Source organism: Pseudonaja textilis, chromosome 6 (assembly GCF_049901715.1).
Source record: "Pseudonaja textilis isolate UNSWEBS1 chromosome 6, rPseTex1.2, whole genome shotgun sequence".
Classification (NCBI taxonomy): domain Eukaryota; kingdom Metazoa; phylum Chordata; class Lepidosauria; order Squamata; family Elapidae; genus Pseudonaja; species Pseudonaja textilis.
In genome coordinates this window covers 34,106,252-34,128,418 of record NC_141995.1, presented here as the reverse complement: position 1 = coordinate 34,128,418, position 22,167 = coordinate 34,106,252, and the positions used below count along the sequence as shown (strand labels likewise).

General features: G+C 34.5%; 1 protein-coding gene across 1 annotated transcript in view; it reads left to right on the top strand.

The window, feature by feature from the left end:
* Nucleotides 1-19,490, top strand: part of SGCZ (sarcoglycan zeta) — a 562,549-nt gene extending 543,059 nt beyond the window's left edge. The window contains exons 6-8 of the mRNA XM_026697804.2: nucleotides 985-1,057; nucleotides 14,841-14,964; nucleotides 17,379-19,490. Coding sequence (XP_026553589.2) covers nucleotides 985-1,057; nucleotides 14,841-14,964; nucleotides 17,379-17,576 — 395 coding nt within the window. The 3' untranslated portion in view covers nucleotides 17,577-19,490. The remainder of the gene's footprint in view (nucleotides 1-984; nucleotides 1,058-14,840; nucleotides 14,965-17,378) is intronic.
* Nucleotides 19,491-22,167: the final 2,677 nt, after the last annotated feature.

Genomic DNA, 22,167 nt, shown 5'->3' with positions numbered 1-22,167 from the left:
AAAAAAGCAAACTCTAGTTTGCCAAAACCATTAAAACAATGCTTCTAATCTGCTTTCTACCTGCTTGAAAATAGATGATTGTTGCTTATCAGTGATTGGTTTTTAACAATCTTCAGGAACAGTGGTTCTCAATCTGTGGTCTGCAGATCCCTGAGGGGGTTATGATGTCATCACAGGGGGTCCGTGAAGGCTTGAAGAAATTTTATGATTTAAATCTTGTGTTAAGTCTCAGAGGTCTGTGGCCATGATCCATGGCCACAAAAAGTATTTAAACAGGGTTCATGGTGAAGAAAAGATTGAGAATCACTGTTCTACAGCACATTAAATGGTAATAAGAAGGAGAATTCAGATTGTTAGAAGAAAAAAATTAATAATGTAAGAGAATAATTTTTATTGTAAGTAATTTAACCAATTTGTATTTTATACCAAAAGCATTTTCTTTAAGTTGTTTATCTTCACTTAAGTATTTTATAAGATATTGAAGATCTGAATATGAGCCAGGCTTGGGTGCAAAATGGTTTCATGCATTTCTAAATAAGTATAAATGTTATGCACCTATTAAGAAGATAATTCAGTCATTGTTTTCAACAACTGTATACTTTGTAGATTTATAGCTCCATGAAAGGAAAGGATTGTTTACAAAACTGCAGAGAAGGTAGATACCTGAACAGGTCTTGTAATGGACCTCCTGCTTCTGTGGAAATATTGGAATAGGAACAAGTGCCCATTAATTTTACCTATTTACAGGCATATGGATCAAGGCTGTTACTTTTAATGAGATTAATCAAAACTTCTTCATGTGTTGCATTGTCTTAAAATTATTCTACAATAAATTTCATTGAAATAAATCTCGTAAATATTAATTTAGCTTATTAATATTGATTAAGTTTGTTTCTCAGAAAAGCGGGGTTCATTACTTTTCAAATGAAATGTTGACATGGAATGTAACTATACTGTATTCTATTCATGTATTATTTCTTGTAGGCACAGAAGGAGCTGTTTTTGAGCATTCTGTGGAAACCCCACATATCAGAGCTGAACCTTCTCAAGACCTCAAGTAGGTGCCTTAAAAGTAGTTTTGGGGTATTACTTTGCAAAATGATTAGGCAAGAGAAGTTTCAATTTTTATTAATTTGTTCAATGGAAAACTTGAATCCTATTTGCATTCCTTGCACATAAATAAATGTCCCTGGGATGCCGGTCAAATGGAAAATGTTACTCATTGGCTCCTTCACTGCCCCATTTACAATGAGATCATGGCCCAATTGATGATGAAAAGTAAACTCAAGGACTCAGATCATATGATTGAATTGTCTTATTCTGGATGTGTTTCCAATTTACAGCAGTCAAGTTGCTATTTTTGCTTTGTTGTCATTAAAAAAATAGATTCTCATCTCTAATCCTCGTCTTGGTCATCTTAAATCTTCTATTCATTTTACTCTTTTTAAAATATTATTGTTACTTTGTTTTATTATTTTTGTGCTAAGTTATATTGTTATATAGAGAGCAAGTTTGTCTATGGTTTTTTTAATATATAATTTTATTAAGCCTATCAAAGTATAAAATACAAATGTAAATAGTGGGAAAACGGGAAAAGGGAAAAGAGAGAGAAGACTACAGGATAAAGGAAGAAGGCATTTTCAGAGCAATAGAATAAAAATAGTAGCATTACAGCCTCAATGTTTTACTTTTCCATATTTAATATGTACTAGACTTTTTCTTTAAGCACAAATGTGCCTAATCATAAAATCATAAAATCAAAGTTTCATTTTTTTTCAATCCCAAGCACAAAATCCAGAACTGTTTGCAAATAGAAGTAAAATTGGATGTGTACTTTTCTTTGTTTAATAAAATAGTTGGCCATATCTGACAATTCCATCAGTTTTTCCAGCCATCATTGTGGGAAATAGTGTATCTTTCCATTTTTGCAGATAGAGCATTCTCATGACTCTCAACATGTATAAAAATGAAGTTTTTCAAGTTCTTTGCCCATTAAACCTAAAAGAAAAATCTCTGGTTTGATTTTTATATTTGTTTTGAGTCACTTATATATTAAAATGTGAATCTTTTTGCAATATTTCTTTGCTTTGTCACAACTTCACCAAAGCTGATAAAAAGTTCCTTCTTTGCATTTATATTTCCAACATACTTTTGAAACATCTTATACATATTTGGAAATTTGTCAGGTGTTAAATACCATCATACATTATTTTATAAAAGTTTTTCTTTAAATTTTAGCCAAAATAAATTTTAAACCCTTCATCCACATGTTTTTCAATTATTCAAGCATTACATTATATCCAGCAATTTTTGCTCATTGAATCATACAATGCGCCACATATTCATTCTCCAAATTCAATTTCAATAGCAATTTATAAATGTTACAATAATATGCTTATCATTGCCACACAGTACAATTTCAAATGCCTTTTAGTCTAGTAGTTATGGCATCAGGCTAGAAACTGGAAAACTCTGAATTCTAGTCCAGCTTTGGGCACAAAGCAAGCTGGTGACTTGGGGCCAGTCACCTTTTCTCAGCCCTGAGAAAGAGGTAATGGCAAATCATGTCTGAAAATTTCTTGCAAAACAAACCTGCAGAGATTTGTCCAGGTAGTTTCTGAGAATCAGACCCAGTTGAAGAAGACGAAGACGACAAAGATGAGGACGGGGGAGAGGAAGGGGAAGGGGAAGGGGAAGGGGAAGAAGAAGAAGAAGAAGAAGAAGAAGAGGAAGAAGAAGAAGAAGGAGGAGGAGGGAGGAGGAGGAGGAGGAGGAGGAGGAGGAGGAGGAGGAGGAGGAGGAGGAGGAGGAGGAGGAGGAGAAGAAGAAGAAGAAGAAGAAGAAGAAGAAGAAGAAGAAGAAGAAGAAGAAGAAGAAGAAGAAGAAGAAGAAGAAGAAGAAGAAGAAGAAGAAGAAAGTAAAGCTTTATTTTATTGTGCACAAAACTATTTTAAGTATTTAGTCTACAAATGAAACTTCATTAGTTGATCTAACATGCACACTTTTCAGCAACAGCAACAGGAGAATGGCAAAGCTTAACTTAAGGGCAACTGCAGCTAGAACTGTGGTAGAGTGTCTGTGGCATTGCACCATGCTGCTAAGATGGGATGGGGCTGGGCTTTGTATTGTGAAAGTCTTCAATGCATCAAGAAAACCCTATGTTTCTGGGCTGGGCTTTGTTCTGGGCTGCAGCTCAGCGGCTTCTTGCAGTCTCAAATCCAGGTTGATCACTGAGACTAAAGGCTTAGTCTCCTGAACTTTGATACTGGAGCCTATCTTTAGGGAACTTCTCCTGGAAGATTGTTTGGGGCAATTCTGTATGCAGTATTTATATGGTGCCATTATGTGTGGCTTTTTAGATGTAGATTGGGGTGTTGATAGTTGGCTATTAAGGCATTGGCTGTTATTTCCTTGTGCTGCCAAGCCCTCCCCTGCTAAGTACTTGAGAAGATGGAGGTAAACCAACTTTATATTACTTCATATTGCTTCTAATAATTTTAATCTTTAATCCTTCAAATAATGTTCTAGAACTCGATTTCATTTTTTCCCTTTGCCCCCTTCTCACAACATTCTTCAAAACTTTAACAAGCCTCTTTTGTAAATCAAAGTTAAGAAAATGATTCAGGTTACTCTCTTGGTTTGTTATTTGTATATCCCATTTTAGAATTAAGACATAAGCCAGTTTCTTTTGTTTTCCCACTGTAACATCTATTTCCATGTCATTCTTCTCCTTTGTTTTTTTTTTTTTTAATTTCCACTTTCCAGACAGTCTCACTGTTGTCATGTAAAACTTGCTTCTTTTTCATAGCATTCTTAAACACAGTTTATCTGCAGAGGCAAACACTCTTGCAATTAACTTTGCGGGGTTTTGTTCAAAAATATTCTTCAACATCTTCAGTTTTAAAATATTTTGCTTCATTCTGTAATTGTAAATTGAGTTTGAGAGTTCTTTTCCTTTCATTGTAATTTTTAGTTCCTTCTAATTCCTGGTAATGTACAGTTTTTTAAATCTTAGATATTTTTAAGAATTCAAAACAAAAGCATTTCTCCACAGGATTAGTCCAGCTGTAACTTTCTAAAATTAAGATTTTCATCACTCTTTTGCTGGTTATTCAGAAAAAAAGGTTAAATCTTTAACTTTTATTTAGTATTTAAAACTTCTTTCTCTAATGATTGCATACAACTCATCAAGTGCTATAAAACTTGTTCATCCAAAGGTTCCCAATAAGTGAAAAGCTTCCAAGAGTGACTAGAAAAGGAGGTATGTAAATCATCCTTTTAAAGACACCAACTCCAGTTTCAGCATGATCGCTACTCCCACATCTTCCAGAGCTCAAAACTCATCAGATATTTCTATTTTGTGATCTCCTTGTGGAGAAAAATTGTCTGAAGTACTTGTGGCTGATCTCAAGTTCTTGCTATATCTGGAAAGAACTTACAAAGAACCAATCTGCTCACCATGGTCAATAGATCCACTTTTTACACTTTTCATCCGTTCGTCATTTCTTCCTTGGAAGAATTTAAGAGCCATTTTAAAGGCTTCAGGAAAGTTCATACTGTTTGTTCTGCTGTTGTTTTTATGGGGATTTTATGTGTTACATTTTTATTATTATTCCAACCACAAATGTTTTGTTCGGCTGTTTTTTATGTATGCTTAACTGCACTGAATACCATTCAGATAACCAAGTAAGTGGGTGGTTTTAAAACTAAATAAATAATGGAAGGAAAAGTTTTTGAGTTTATTGAGCATTGTGTGTGCCCTACAGAACAAAGGTCTTGTTCTTATTATGAGCTATTTCAGCTAAAAATGTCAGTAGTTGGTTAGATATGCTGAGGCTTCTCCTTGAAAAGGGAAGTTGCTTTTGTATGTTTCTTTTTTCTTGAGCCGTACTCATTATTCATTTGAATCTCCAAAGTTATTCAAAAGCAACAAATGAAAAACAACTCACTTTTGAAGTCCATGAAACAATATGCATTAAAAGTGTTTAGGACTACTACTGAGAGCAGTATGCTCTCCCCAAAATACAATAAATATGGGAATAAAGAATAAATATCATATCCAAAAAAATGATGTGTTCTAAGTCCAACTGAGATTTTAAACACAATCAGAGCCTTTTGTAAAGTATAGATCTGACATTACTACTGAGTCTAAATCAATATTTTTTTAAAAAAAATATCAAAGATACTTGAACAAATGGTTATATCTCACTTTAAGGTTCCATATCAAATCCATCTCCAAAGACTTGGTAATCCAGTTTTCAGATTCTACATGTGCTTCTCTCTTTTTTTTGTTGGTGTTGTTTGGCATTCCTTACACATCACACCCAAGGATGTAATCATGAAGAAAAATTCATTTAATTCAATCGATAAGTGTGAACTTATTCATTTGTCTGTAATTTTTGCTGAGAAGGATGCAAAAAATAAAAAAATAAAAGCACATAAAGATGGGTATATTGGTAAAAATATAAAGCCCTTTTAAATTGGTTGGTAAAAAATATACATTAGGAAATTTATATAATTGCTTCTGGGGATTTTTCAAGAAAATTTGCAGACTAAATAAGAAGTAAAGTAAAACCAAGCATGAAGTATTTATCAAAGAATGAAAACTTTAGACTATGAAACAATTGGACTATTCGGGTTTTTAAATATTTTTTGCATTATAGAAATATACCATTGCTTGAAATCCACTATATGAATATGTGTACATTGTCCTAAAGCATATTAAATACAGTCTAGCTGTTATAGGACACTATTTTTTACTTCTTACTATAAATCAAAAGGGATCTAGGAAGACAGCCAAGAGCATAAGGAATGGGGAGATACCCAAAATAACAAGAACAGACATATTGCTTTAATTCCTTAATCCCGAGAATTGGTTTTGACTATTCATTATGATATACAGATACTGTATATCATAACATATCCTACACATAGCTGCCCAGGATTAGTAAATTTACAATAAAATAGAATAAACCAATTTATTTCAAAGGGCATTATAAAAAAGGAATAAATAAACTATCCATTCTATCATATTCTAATGATAATCTGGGGTGTGGTGACATTTCCAACAAAAAGAAAACTACAAAAGAAAACTATCCCCTATATTTATATTAATAGTGCTGTATGGATACTTGTATCTTCCTTTGTTGTTGTTTTTCAGAAAGGCAATTTTACAACCTGATGAAAGTTAGTCATTTTTTTTTATTTTGTCAGTAATTGTAGTGCACCAAGATAATGATTTTGAGGGGCAGAAGGGAAAGATGCTACTAAGACAATCAGAAAACAGAAACCCAAGTCTGAACTGTAACCTAAGAAAACATCTCAGACAAGGCCCTCTTTAGTTGTCACAAAGATAAAAGAAGCGGGGGGGACGGGGGGGGGGAATAACTGCATTCTTGCAAGATTCATCCTGTCCCTCAAGGCCATTCCCATGTCTCACTCCAATGATGCTGAGAAACTTACTTCTTGGTCTAGTGGTATACTAATGAAGTAAGCAGTAACATTTCCTTTTTATGTGTATATATATATAAAAAATTGGCTAAACCATAAATGTATTATCATTATAATGAGACAAAATTTCATGATTTACTCATTCACTTTCTGTAAATCTTGGGAACCACCTGGCTTTTTTGTTAGGATGAGTAGCTACATGAAAGTTTTATCTAAAGAAATAAATCCTGATTAAATTTTAATTGGTAGTACTCAAGTGCTCAAAAAGTATTTGAATTGATTTGGGCATGGCATTCCAGAAAGGATGAGAATTGAGGTTGTTCTGATTCAAAATTCTAAATAGAGATAAGATTTGTACGTAGGCTACAACAAATACAACACAAAATGCTCAAAGTTGGGATTTTGTCCCCATACAAAGACATTAACCTTGCAAAAAACCAGTTTCAATGGTTTTAGCCAATTTCTTTTCAAAAAATTTTTTTAAAATGCTTACATACTTCATTTAGTGCAGAGAAAATTGGTGGAGTCCTTGATGAGCTCTGAGCTTGGTTGTTTTGCTTGCAGACATTTCATTGTCCAACTATTGTAAGTAATAATCAGTGCTAGTAAGTGTGGGATTTGTTTCCTATTTATATATACAATAGTTGCTTACCCTGCCAATATTGGTGGAGCTGTTTGTTTCCTGGTTAGTTCTTTGATTAGGGTATTGTTTTCTGCTTGCTTGTTTGTCTCCTTTGTAGTTCCTTGATTGGGGTATTGAGAGAATAGAACTTAGAAAGAATTCTACCAAATGTTTTAAAAGTTTGTATATATTTAAAAGAGCATATAGTGAAGTTCACTGAAACAATGCAGTGTTCTACTCCAGCTATTAAATACAAACTTTAAAAAGTAAGTTCTTGGTTTTTCTGGAGTACCAGGAAGCTGGCCTAGCTGATTTGCAAGGTTCCTGGGCAAAATTCTCTTATCCTTACCCAGGCTTGATTGTAAACAGTATTGGTTTTCTGGCAATGTCCATGTTAGTTAATTCGCAAGGTCAACAGAGACAAACTCACAAGGCAAGGAACATTGCCACAAAATCAGGCAGGCCGCTGAGAAGGATTTTGGTACAGAACAAATACTATTCCTACTCCTGCTGCCATTATCACCACGTTTTCTTAAAAACAGTCATTAGAAGAATGAAAACTTGGCATACATTCATTCACTTACCATAATATGAAGTGACTTCAATCTGCTGCAGATTATGAAAGTAAGGTTTGAACTCAAAGTGTATTCTAGACTAGTCACATATTCTTGACTCCTGAGTTGAATTCTTACTTGTGCTGGCAGGGAGAGCATAAAAAAAAATTAACCTTCTATTGTCATAAGAAAAAGAAAATGTTAAGATACGTGGCTGGCTGAATTAAAGAAGTTGGCCACCCAATTCTGAAAGACAGAGAGTTTCATAAGGTAATAAAGCCTTTTGGCTGATCACTACCAAACTGATGTGAGAGAGCCCATCACATCATTTATTTTCATGAGAAACTGAAAGAACAACAACATTATGTATTTGTCTGATGGGGTTTCTGAAGCAGCAGAAAAGCTACTGAATTTTCAGTCCAGAAGGATTCTAATAAATACTGATCCAACAAATTCCATTTGTCTTTTGAATCCGGGGCCCTTTTCAGTTCATGAATCTTTGTTAAATGGGTGATTAATCAATGTTGATTGAACTGAATCTCCAAACTGAACGTTGCATGCCGTGTTATTTGAATCATTATAAAATTTACTGCAGTGCTGCTTTCACAGCTGAGGTTTAGTGTGCAATTATTTCAGAAGCATATAATAATGAACTACAGTCAAAATATGTCTTAAAATGACCAAAAAGTTGCAATAATATTATATGCAATTTTAACATCTTTGCCTATTACTATTAGTTCTTCTGTTAATTTTTCTTAGCAAAATTGGTTGAACTTCTGGCATGTAGTAGTGTGAATGACATTGTTTAAAAATAAAGGTTTAATTCATAATCTGAGCACTGGCAGCTTATTTCATAAGGCTTTTATTGCCATCTTTATTCCAAAAATTAAAAAACTATAGCTCAGTTGACTACCCTCTAAGCTTCCAAAATACTGGTTTTAATGGTGGAAATGTACCATTAAAACCATTTTATTAAGAACAGTTATTCAATATTCCCTTTTAAATTACTTATTAAGGGACAATATGTTGAATATACATAAGGTACCCATTAAGATTCAATATGTTCTAAGGCATTTGTAGCTATGTGTGAAAATCTGTGCTATCAATCACCTTCCTAATAAGAAAGGTAAATTGCTTTGCTGTTGTTCTCTGCCTTTGGGAGAACTCAAGGATCAAATTTAATAGCTTTTTTCCCCTGTCATCGTCAAGGCTATTGTGCCATTAACTATAAACTAATGTTGAAAGCCAACACTCAGCATAATGAGATTAAAAAAATTGATCAGGCAGTGCAAAGTTGTAGGAAGTTTCATTTTCATTTGCCTCAAAAAATACAATAGTGAATTAGTAATAATAACAAAAGTAGTAGTAGTGGCAATAGTAATAGTAAAGTTGTAAATGTATGGCTCTAATCATAATTTTTCTTTACAAAGAAGAAGAATAAGAAGGAATATTACTATAACAAGTTACTTTTTCAAATTAGACTCAAAATCGCCAACTTTGATTCTGCCACCCAATCACACACACACCCACTTCACATTAAAAACATCTCATGCTGGGAGGAGGGAGCAAAACTATGAAAAGAGTCAACATAATAATTTAAATAATGCATATTTGGGTTTTAAGTTAATATAAACTTATCAAGAACTTGTAATTTTTAATGTGACTGAAATGAAATATGATTTTCTACATGGCTGGACCATAATCCTTTTTTAAGATTCATGGTGAAGAAGCTGAGAGGACCTCATAGAGGGCAAAATGCCAATTGCTCCAAGTTAGCTGAAAACGATTAAAAATCTACTGTTAAAATGTTAAAAGTCTACTGTTCACTGAAAGTTATTCTACCATTGCTGATTGTTGCTTATAGTTGCTCAAGGGCTTGTGTCTCTTTTTGTCTCATTCTGTGTACATTCTGTGTAAGTTCAGGAGAAGCTGCAGAGAAATTATCTATAGTTACTGAGAGAAGAGTTACATCCTTAAGTTGGAAAGCTGAGAAACAAGTTTAGAGTAAATTTGTCTAAAGATATAGTTGCCAAAATGTAGTAAGCCTTGTGGGTGGAAGCTGCTGCAAGTTCTTACAATACCTCAGTGACAGTTCCAGAAGTTTCTGAAATGCTCTTTTATCTTGAAATTCCATCCCTACTTGGAGAATTCAGGCATCATTGCTTGCCACCACCGTTCATTTCACTGCCTATCTAGACCTGTTAGCATCAAATACTGGAGTTCATTACTTTTCTGTAGCTCCTACTAGGCTAAAATGAACAAGCTACACTGAAAGTAATAGCATGCTCTATTTAATTAAAGTTCAGCTTTCAGATGTCTCAGTTAATGAGAGCTTTAAGATTGATAATAAGCTGACTGTTACATCTTATTTCTCACGTAATAAGGTGAGAAAAATATGTTCAGTAGCTAGATATTTGATGCCAAAATAACTTGGCATGGAGGCTGGGATGGCAAATAGTTTTTGTGTTTTGTGAGAGCTAGAAAACACATCATTAGGTTGGTGAGAGACTATACTCTGAAAAGGCAAAGCAGTCAAGAAAGATGCTCTTGACCCTTTTCTGAGGTCTTATTTCTTACCTGCAAGTTCTGCCATTGGTTGCTTTTCCCTGAGAAAACAGGCTCCAGATCCCAGGAGAGAGAGAAAAAAATATCTGCAAAAACTGAAGCAACAAGAAAATCATGCAACCTTTTTGTCCTTGCTTAGATGTATGAAACAGAAAGATGAGTAGCATCTTTCACACTCAACAGTCGGTTTTATCGTTATATTTTATAGTTCCCAGATTTCCATCAATATATCTGTTTTCTGCTAAGCCCAGAAGGTAGGCAGGCAGGCAGGAATTTAAAAAATGAGGAGAGAGAAATAATGGTCCTAAGTGAGAAGCCTGTTTCCTCACCTTACCTGAGATATTATGCCGAGTTCAACTCTCCAGGGATATGTCCATCCTTCAACCAGAAAAGAATGTTCCCCATCTTTTCCTTAACGTTCATATTGCTCTAATATAGAAATGGAGAACCCTTCTGGCTTGAAAGCAGAATTAGACACTGAAGTCATGTCCAAAATGGACAGTGCCTCCTTCACTGCCAGTATGTAGACACAGGCCATATTTTGGGGGGGATCTGTTCATTAACACATCCTATGTGCCTATGCACATCCCACACATTTGTTTTCATGCATTGTCCTGCCATATAGAACTCTTGTAGAGAACATACAGCTTGTCCAACAAGGCTTCCTCCCTCTGCTCTCACATGCTATCATAAAGCACTATCAAACTTCCACCAGCCCTACTAGGGTCAAATAAAATTGTTAGTGAAAGACAAGCAGCTTATATTTCCTTGTGAGGAAATCATGAGTAGAAGGGATTAAACTTCCTCTGTCTTATCAGCAAGTATGTTTTGAAAAGTTTCTGACATCAGTTAATCTGATTGTAATACAATGCAGGAAAAATATATCTCTCATCAGAGACAGGTTTTTGTAGATGAAACAAGCTTCTTCATTGGTTGGACATTTTCCATTCCTGTTCTACGGTAGCTTTTTAAATTTCCAGCAGAATTAAGGATATACTTAGCCTGAGTTCCCTTTCAAGGTCCAGTGATAAATTGACAATCTTCATTTTCTTTCTGATTATTCATAATTTATCTTTCCTTACATAGCTAAAACAGAGAGCCAAAATTAGAGATTTATTCTGCTTTTTCAGCTTTACTTGGACAGGCTCTCAAGATTCAAAATAGCCCTATATATTGTTCAAGCTGCTTGCTTTGTACAGAACACCAGGACCATTTTCTGTACTATTTATATTAAAAATATAAATATGAGTGGCATTTCTTTCTGTTGGCTTTCAATGCAAATATATGTAAAAAGAATCAACCCACTATCATCTGGCATTTTGCAAGTCAAAGTGTCACTCCAACTTAATGAAACTTAATAATGAATGTAAAAGACTCCCAATTTTGGTTTCAGAAAAGATTTGATGTTTCTTTTGAAGCTAAATTTGGCTCATATATTTTTGCCAATGGAACTGTAATTGAGAAAGGCTTAACTTTTCCCCAAGCATTGACACTACCAGCACCCTTCTGTAGATGTGTGAATTAATATTTCCTATTTTTGCTCATGTTGTAATTAATTGGAAGGTTAGTAGAGTCTTTTAAATGACACATATCAAGAATTTTACATCCTTACAGCCATCCATCCATTTCTTTTGGGGAAAATAAAACAATATATTAATTTGCCAATCTTGAAATTGGCTATGCCAAGCCCTAGAGTTCATCAATGAAAATTGCAACAAGTATCATATCAGAAAGCATCAGAGGCATATCAAAGTTATCTAGGGGAGCCTGCACAAATTTTATCAGAGCATGTAAAGAATTACAAAACAATTGAAACCCTGGTACAAGAGGAAACATCAGGAACTGCCTTTATTTGTGCAAGATTACAAAATTTTGTGCAGCTTTCCAATCCAATTAATTTAGAAATGACAGATTAAAGCATTAAAGAAACAGAACATCAGTTTTCAATATTAATTTTGAAATTTGCTGAGTCTGAGGCAGAACCGATAGATGTCATATGGATTGACTTGGATTTTAAGACAGTGTGATTTGCACTTCTGTGCATGTTCCCTGACATATTCTGTATCTGGCAATACAATACAGCAAATTACACAGTAGTAGCTCTCTTTAAAGGTGCAACTATTCACTGGATCTTAAATACTTGATCCTTTTTATGAATGCTTATAATTGTTGGTTACCTAGGGTTTGCAGGATAGGTAACATTAACAGGACTAATATTATTACTACTTAATTAAAATTATCTTTTCCATAAGATTAGAATATGTGATCTATATCAACCATCGGTCAATCAAATTTTAGTGCTTTCAAGTCCCCATTGATTTCAGTAGAAAGTTAAGCACCTTCTTAAATCTCTGGCTACAATCAATGCAATTTGAATGCCCAAAACAGTGGCTGAATGATATCCATCATATACCCTAATGTTTCCAACTTAGAATTAATAGCTTTAAATTCAATAAAACCCTTTACTTTTGTAAGTAATTTTGTCTTCCTTACCTATATAGCCAGGGGTAATTTTATTTTAAAAACCATATATATTTTAAATTTCTTGAGGATCAGAAAAGCACACAAAAATATGATCCATTTCATCATGCAATAACATACCAGCATTTGCTTGAGGAAAATAAATAAAAAAGTGGAGTTTGTAGAAGTCAACTAAAAATTATGATGTCTAGAAATTTTCTTTTGAAAGAAAGGTGGTTCTAAAATAATATCTGTTAAAAATATAATTTTCCTGCAGTTTAAACTATATTCTTTCCCTAATAAGATGGTGCAGTTATTACATAAATCACAGTTCTTTAAAGCAACCACATCAGATAAAAGGTAAATGTTCCTAAATTTTATTGATAAATATTTATATAAGACAATCTGTTTAAAAAGAGCTTTAAAATGTTATTTATGTTAAACCTAACTTGGAACATAGTTAAATAAACCAATAAATGATATAATTTTTGATTATATTTTTCAGCTTTGGTTTAATATTTGCTGTTTTATAACTATGCCGTGTATTGTATAAGCAAGGAAACAGGTTTATAACTACTTATGTCCCCAGCTAGACATGATGGTGTCAGTATAATAAAATAAATGTGCTAATGACAAATTACAATCTCCAATGTTTCCCACTTGTGCTGCACAATCTTCCACAATATATTAGTGGCAGGTTTTGCATTGCAGCATTGCAACACATGCTTGTCACTAATCCCACTCGTGTAGACACGCCCCCATCTACCACTGAGATGACAGACCATTTAGAAAGTTGAGCATAATAACAAAACACAAATTATTAGAAAGAAATCTAGTCATTAATTATTGTAAAAGAATGGCACTATTTATGCAATTAGAGAAGTAAGTCTGTAGCAGATCTTGATTAAAAAAACACCTGGAAAAAATGGCGTTGAAATTTGAATAAGAAATCTTTAAATCAGGCAATATCAGGCTATACATGCTTAATAATATTTTTTGCATTTATTTATTGGAATCCATATTCTGCCAATATTCAAAGCAGGCCTGTTGACAATAAACATGACAACCCAAAAGACTGATGTCTATAGGACAGATTTTGTAATGTGTTCCTGGCATGCCTATTGGCTGGATCTTTCAAATGCCTAAATTTTAGACCCTTCATTTGGAGGAAGTAAATATATTTCTAATAGTACCCAAAGTAGTTTTGGGACTTACATAAGCTTCCTTTTTACTATGATAGTAATTATATATCAACTGCTAAAAAGTTGATGTGTTTGGCCCATACAAGGGTCACTTTCATAAGCAACAACAAATGACACCTACACATGGATGTAAAACAGGGGTGGGATTCAAATTTTTTAACAACTGGTTCTGTGGGCATGCCTTAGTTGGTGAGTGTGGCTTGGTGGTCATGCAACTAGGTGGACGTGGCTTGGTGGTCATGTTATTGGCTGGGTGTGGCCAACTCAACATTACTCACGTTGAGGTACACATCTCCTCGCCTGGCCTCTCATGACTGTGGAGATGCTGCAACAGTCATAAGTCTGAAAAAGAGTCATAAGTCACTTTTTTCAGTGCCATTGTAACTTTGAATGGTCACTCCACACAAGCAAAGTACCAGCAAAGGAAGGGAAAAAAACTCCAGAGAAGTTCCTGAGACAGGAAGTCTAGTCCTGCCAAGAATGTAATAAGGGTTAATGGAGAGGCAGTTTCTGTAAGCAACACCAGAATGTTTTTTTCCTGCCTTCCTTACAGGATTAGGCCAGTAATTTCTTCTAACAACCGGTTCTCCAAACTGCTTAGAATGTTAATAACCAGTTCTAGCAAATAGGGGCAAACTGGTAGAATCCCACCCCTGATATAAAACAGCACCCACTAGCTTCAACTTTTATATACAATTATTAGTCATAGTTAAACATTATATCCCGATAGACCATTCATTGCAAAATAACTGACTTGAAATAAAATAGACCTTGTTCTAGAAAAAATAATATTGTACTCTACAAAATATGAACTGATATTCAAAAGAAAGTTCAGTGTAATTAGGAATGTTGTTGGTATTTTATTTCTATTGTGTTGTAGGAAAAAAATACCTAGCTGATGGGCAATGCATAGGACATGTGGTATTTTACTTTATTTTATAAATTCCCTCACTTTCCTCATTTCCATCCCCACCCACCATTTTCTAGGCTTGAATCACCTACCAGATCTTTGATAATGGAAGCTCCAAAGGGAATACAAGTGAGTGCAGCCGCAGGGGACTTGAAAGCAACTTGTAGAAAAGAGCTACATTTGCAGTCTACAGAAGGGGAGGTAAGCCTTATTAGAGAACCATATTCATCTAGTGAAATCCTATGCATGTTTACTTGGACACTAGTCCATTATATGCTACTTAGAACTGGAGCCTTAAATTAATTTTATTTCTCTCTGTCTTGCAATAAAGTGTATCACATTTAATTACATGTGTACATAAAAAAAAATCTGTGTGCTTGATAACATCTTTACCTTTGAGCAGCTGATGTTTGATCTGTTTCTGGAGGACATTAGATTTATGGTCACATCAGTTCTTGCTCCAAATATTTGTCACTGCTTATTGTCTCTGGAAGAAAGACAAACCCATTAAGATGTTCTGTTCTATACACCTAATGGGTTCAGATAGATACCAGATGGACACTGGAGGGAGTTTTGTTAAGAACTTAATATATTATTGGAAATAAAAGGCAAGCATGATTGTTCCATGTTTCTTTCTGGAAGCATGTTGGTTTACTAAGAACCTCTGTAAAATGATGTGGTTGAAGTGCACACTACTTGACATCCTCTATGGCTTACTTTGACGCATTCTTTTCTCTTCCATTCTGATTTGACCCACTCAGATTCCAGAATCCTTTCTGGCTACCAAGACCTTTTCCTTTTCCTTTCCTCTGTTATTTGGCCATGCTGTACACACAGGCATAACCTTTCCCATGGTTCCAGTTGCAAGACCTTTTCTCCTACAGCATATTTGGGTTCCTTATTTCCTTATCTTTAACAACTCCTCTTCATCTTTCTCCTACCGACATTCTGAGATCCAGCTGCACTCCAGCAGCGTGGCATGCAGCCAAGACTCCAGCTCAAGGAAACTCTTCAAGGAAATGGCTTCCTTTTCTCTTACGTGAATAAAATGGGAGGGATGCCTCCTACATTTTGGCTTCATTGTCATCCTCTCATGAAGGCCATTTTGTTGCAATGGTTCCAACAAAATACATTTTAACCTCTTCTGGACTCGCGCCAACTTCACTAGACGTTATATATTCAATTTCTTGATCATTTTATATTGTGTTTCCATAAGCTTGTTGCAACTCTGTGAAGTAAGTGAGAGAAAGGATCTGGCCCATAGGTGACCAGTTTATTTTCATGGCTTAATGGAATGGAAGAGATATATTAGATATATGGTGGAATGAATGGAAGAGATATATTAGATATAAAATACTCCAAATCCTTACGCCAAAGGTCTCTGTGTTCTTGAACATTTAATTAGTGTATTCTAGCACTTGTTTCTAGAAATATTTTGTAAAGAATATGTTAAATCCTTTAGGAGTAAGTGGGATTCTGAAGCGTTTTTGCTACTGCTTTGTATCAAGACAAAAAGTGTTCTAACTGAAGGTATTAGCAAATACTATATAAATTATAATTCTTCAACTATTAGGATAATCATAATCTGTTCCTATTCCATATTCTAAGCTTCATACCATTTATGCACTCTTTGTTGGTTCTCCCACAAAGTTTTTTTTTTTATTTTCAAGTTTTGATTCCCTTATAATATTAATTAAGCACAATCATAAGAATCAAACAAAAGTTGAATTCCACATTACTGTATTATAATAATCATTAGCTGTTCAGTTTAACTCTCCTAGCTTTCACCACAATGCTGATCATTTTTAGGGAAGGTAGGGCTGGTATTGGGGCTGTTGGATATGTTTTTATCTCTTCTCCATCATTAATTACCAACTAATCTCTTCCTAATTATCCAACAAGGTTCTCAGCTAAAAGATAGAAATTCACCATTGCAAGATTTTTCAAATAAGCAGTCTCTTTGTCCAACAATCTAAATCTATATCAGTAGCCATAAATTGCAATCCTTTCCTGAATGTTCTTTTCCTAGGTGATATTAACAACTGGGAGAATATTAACTGAACAAGAAGAAAGAGAAACAGTTGCAGAGTTGTGGGAATTACATACATATTGCCTTCTCACTTACAGTGCACTTTTCAAACTTCATTATGCTGATGGACACTAATGTAGGAGCATAATTGCTACATTAGTAATGGGAATATGCATAATCTCTTCTCTAAATGGAACTGACGAATGGCTACAGTTAAATTGGAATCACCAAAGAGTATAGTGTTGTATGTTTTTAATTTTTCAAAGCTCAAACTCTTATGTACTACTTCAGCCTTCTGACCTATTTCAACATGTAAATGCCTGAAGAAAAATTTGTATGGTATCAAAAATAAGGATGGCGGGAATTGCACAAAGAAAGGCATTCCTGCCAGCCACTGGGTTGCCATGAAGTCCAATTAACCAGGAAAGCATGATTCTGCTATTTTGGAATAACTGAATTTCATTCTGAAATACAGAGAAGGGTAGCATCTTCTCAATTTTAGAGGTTTATTTTAGAGAATCCAATAATATATTTTTCAGTGAAGTCCTGCAGTAAAAGTAATTATTTTCCTCCTTTCTTTTCCTAGATATTTTTAAATGCAGACTCAATCCGGTTAGGGAATCTACCGCTGGGGTCTTTTCCCTCATCTTCCTCACCAAGTTCATCGGCAACAAGACAGACTATCTATGAGATTTGTGTTTGTCCCAATGGCAAGCTCTATCTTTCCCCTGCAGGAGCAGGTTCCACGTGTCAATCCAGTGGCAACATCTGCTTGTGGAGCTGAAGACACCAGAATCTTCCTCCTCCTCTTTCTCCTCCTCCTCCTCCTCCTCCTCCTCCTCCTCACACCAGAATAGCCTTTTTGTTACTGTCCCTCTGCTTCACGGTTCTGCTTGATTTCCCTCGTTTGATCATGAAGCTCTACGCAGCCTCCTGGATCTCTTCCAGCCCAAGCAAGGAGCCAAATAGAACCTTCTCTTCTGGTTTATGGAGCTCCATGATGGAAGAGAGAAGGCCTAATAAAATGGTTGTCTTCACCAGGGAATCTGGATCTTCGTATCACTTTTTGTCCAAAAGGGAGAAATACACAGGTGCCTTGGCTATATATGAAGTGAAGCACATTGTTTTAGAATTTTTTTGAGCAGGAACTGTATCCGAGAAACTGCACTTATATACATAATTATATAGAGATAGATATAATACTATAGAATTGGCCCAAAATCTTAAGTTGAGATGAATTGGTATGACAAATAACTATACTGTCTGAAAGCACAATTTTCATACACCCATCATTTTTGGATGTAAACTTTTATCCCAGAATTTTAAGACTTCAAAGCATTGTGTAACACTTGCTTTACTAAACAAATAAAATTCAGTTTCACAGTTTAAACAGCAAGAGACAGAATCCCTCCCTGAGTGATAATCTTGTTTCCCCTCCCTTCAGGACATTGTTATTATTTGTCTCCTTCATACAGCTTTTGTAAGTTAAATACACACTTTACAAGTCATCAGAACTGTTACTTATCCAAACCTTTTGTTTCTGTGCTGATTTTGAATGATTTGTTTGTGCATGTGAAATAACATTTAACAACAGTTTTCCTCTCAATCATTTGAATGCATCTAATGCAGCCACACTATTAAAGAAAAGGAAGTCTGTTGACCTGATGTCCCACAGAGCAAGATAAACATATGTCAATACATTTTGCTTCTCAAAAAAGAAGCCTACCCTAATATATATAAATGTCTAGAGATGGAGAAAAGATGAGGTCACTGAGGGTGTTTCTCCAAAGAATAACTTAGATACTTTGCCCAGAATATAATGACTTATAATGGGAACAAGAGCCATGTCCTGGTTTTAAATGAGAATTTCCTAATTTCTATTTTATTATAGCAAAGAAGGCAAATCTATGCATGCATAAATATTCCTTTGATTGAAGAAAACAAAAGAGTAATGCCAGAGTTCCTAAGGAAGTAATGGATTGGACTGCAGTAGTTTCATATTAACAAAGCCATTAGATTACAAGGTTTGGGAATTAATGTTATACAGAACAACTACAATGATAGCTAGTTGGAATGTTAATGTCTTCGTTTTTAACTGTGATCATACTATTTGTAATGGCTAAGATAACTTAAGTTGTAATGTAAAGGTTAAGATAACTTAAGGTAGTTGGCAGTTGTAGTTATTTACTACTTCTTCCCTTCCTTCATTCCTAAACATCCCAAAAATCTTTCTAAGGACTCCCAGAAAATTTTCTAGGTGGAATATAGGAGTGATGGGTGCAGCAGAATAGCCCCAAATTCATTAGCCATTATTAGGTCATTATCCCTCCACCAACAGCTTTCATAATACATTTCACATTACTTAATGGTGATCACCAAACCTGTCTGAGAAACTTAGATGGTAGTGAGGAAGTCTTTCCTTCTTTGAATTTCCCTACAAACATATTTCAACTAAATTTTAAAAGAAAAAAGTAATAAACAGATTGATACTATGTATAGCCCCTCAAGTATATATTTATGGAGTGTACACATTGGAATTTACAAAAACTAGTTAAAAGGTTTTACGAAAACTGAACCCTAAAGCAGTATCAATGAGATGCTGTTGGATATATATAAGCTACAGTACAGGGAGTAAAAATATAATCATGTATATTGCCGTGTAAGGAATAGAAGACTATTCCTAGTCTGTTTTCTGCTACAGAAAGAAAGAAAGAAAGAAAGAAAGAAAGAAAGAAAGAAAGAAAGAAAGAAAGAAAGAAAGAAAGAAAGAAAGAAAGAAAGAAAGAAAGAAAGAAAGAAAGAAAGAAAGAAAGAAAGAAAGAAAGAAATCACTTTTTCAGTAAAGCTATTTGAAAATAATAAGTACTCGTCATATTGCAAGGAGTAATAGTATACCATTGTATGAATGAGAATGCACTTCTCATTTTAAACTAATTGAATAGTAAACTATTATGTTTTATTTATACTTTAAGGACAAACCAGAATTTAAAATATTGTTGATCCAAATTTATTTTTACCATAGTTTAAACAAGCTACAGGATATGGTACATTATTGGCAGGGGATGGGAGGAACAAATGTATCATGATTTTCTATCACATTAAGAATGAGCCATCCTGTTTAAAACTAAGTGCATATTCTACTGCATTAAAAATGAGTGTAGTTACCATTCAGTGCTTGCCATCCATAAGTCTAGAAAGAAAACCATTTTGTGAGAATGCCGTCATGCTCTTCCAAAATGGGCAGCAGAACAACAGTTGATTCCTGGGAGATAAATGCTCATCCCGATACCCTCTATATGCATATAGCCTTAATTTTATAATCATTTAAAATGAAATGTTTAGGGTGCTCAGTTATTTCAGCTAAACTGTGAAAATTTTCTAAGTAAATGAAATGTCTTACATGGGTTGTATTTTGCTCATATTGTTAATTTTAAACTGCCAAATGGACAACCCAAAAATAATGGATGTGGGTATAAAATACTGTAAAAAGAAAAAAACCCCACTTTCCTCTTCTTTTCTCTAGGCAATCAAACCTACACTGGAAAGCAGAAAAGTCCCTCTTCTTTTCCTCTGGTGCTCATAAATAGAAGAGCTTAAAATCAGAACTATATTATTTAAGAGACCCATATGGCTTAGCCACACAACCAAGTTATCGGTTCTATAGCTGATACCTAACTTTCTTCATTTGGTTTGTGTAGCTCCGCATCTCTCAACTGTGAATCTAAAGATATATGAATTTGAACTCCCAAAATTCTTCAGCCAGCCAGACTGACTGGGGAATTTTGGGAGTTGAAGTCCACATATTTTCAAACAGTGGTATAGCTGTTCTACCATTATATTCCACTCACATGGAACCCTTATAAACCTAGTAATTCGTGCCCTTCTGAAAATTTGCACTTGTGAATTTCCCACTACAACTTCTGAATATGGTTTTTTTTCAATATACCATTTACAACAATATGTTTATTAAATCTGTCTCCACTGTGATTTATAAATGATTTCATTTTAACAAGAGTAGACTTAATGTATGCACTAGCGAGTACATCTGCCAGAAATGTCCAGCTATTTTTTTCAGCATCTATATGTCATGGGAAATAATAATTATATATAAATACACACACACACACACACACACACACACACACACACACACATATATATATATATATATATATATATATATATATATATATATATATATATATATATATATATTCGTAGATTTTCATGGTTAGAGGTATACAGGTTTTCGTGTGTTCAGGTCTTTTCCTGTGTAAGATTGAAAGTATCTTGGTGACATTTCGCCATCTTCAGGCTGGTGCTTTCGGCTTCGTGCTTGTGTGAGCAAAGCGTGATCGGAGCTGCTGTCTCTCTATAAATACTGGTGGGGAGGTGTGGTGTGCTGGCTCTGTTGTACATGGGCTGGTTGGCTGTGTTGTTATTTCCATTTACCAATCAAGAAATAAAAACACAGCCAACCAGCCAACTTACAGAGCCAGCACACCACACCTCCCCACCAGTATTTATAGAGTATTTAACAGCAGCTCACACAAGCATGAAGCCAAAAGCACCAGCCTGAAGATGGTGAGTGGGACCTCGTCGAAACATCACCAAGATACTCTCAATCTTACACGGGAAAAGACCTGAATACGCCAAAACCTGCATATATAGATATGATATCTGTAACACCATCAAACAATCAGGTCTGCCTGTCTCAGATCCTTGGAAAGGATCCAATAAATAGATAAAAATGCCAAATTCAGTCTGAACATCTGGTTGACTGTGCAACAAATCATAATAATAACTTGATTTATGGACATGAGGTTTACTGGATCACATTACAACCATTACAGAAATACCACTTTCCAAAATAAAAAGATAAAAGCATAAGAGTTGGTACTAGATAAAATTTTACATTACTCTTAGAGGATACAACAGAAAATAGAGGGTAATAATACAAACTGTTGTTTTAACTATTTTTTAAAGAATTCAGATTCGTTAACTCATCTCTAAATCAAATTAGATTTTACCTTTTGATTCAATATGTTTGAGCAAAGACTTCCTTCCTGTGCCTGAATTGGATTTTGATCTGGTTTGGAAGTAAAACTAGCATTATTTTCTAGCTATGTAGCATTTATACAGATACTTATGAAATAAAAACTACAATATTTGGGAGCAATCTTTACAGATGACATTTCAGATTTCCTGAGGATTTTGGATGATATCAAGATTCTGACATTCTCTCATTAATATATTCAATTCCCCCTTCCACTGCCAAACATCCCATGTGATGTTAAAAAAATAAACCATAATTATTTTTAATAACTGGATTATAACCAGAATATTATTCCTGAGGAATCACTGAACAAGTTTAG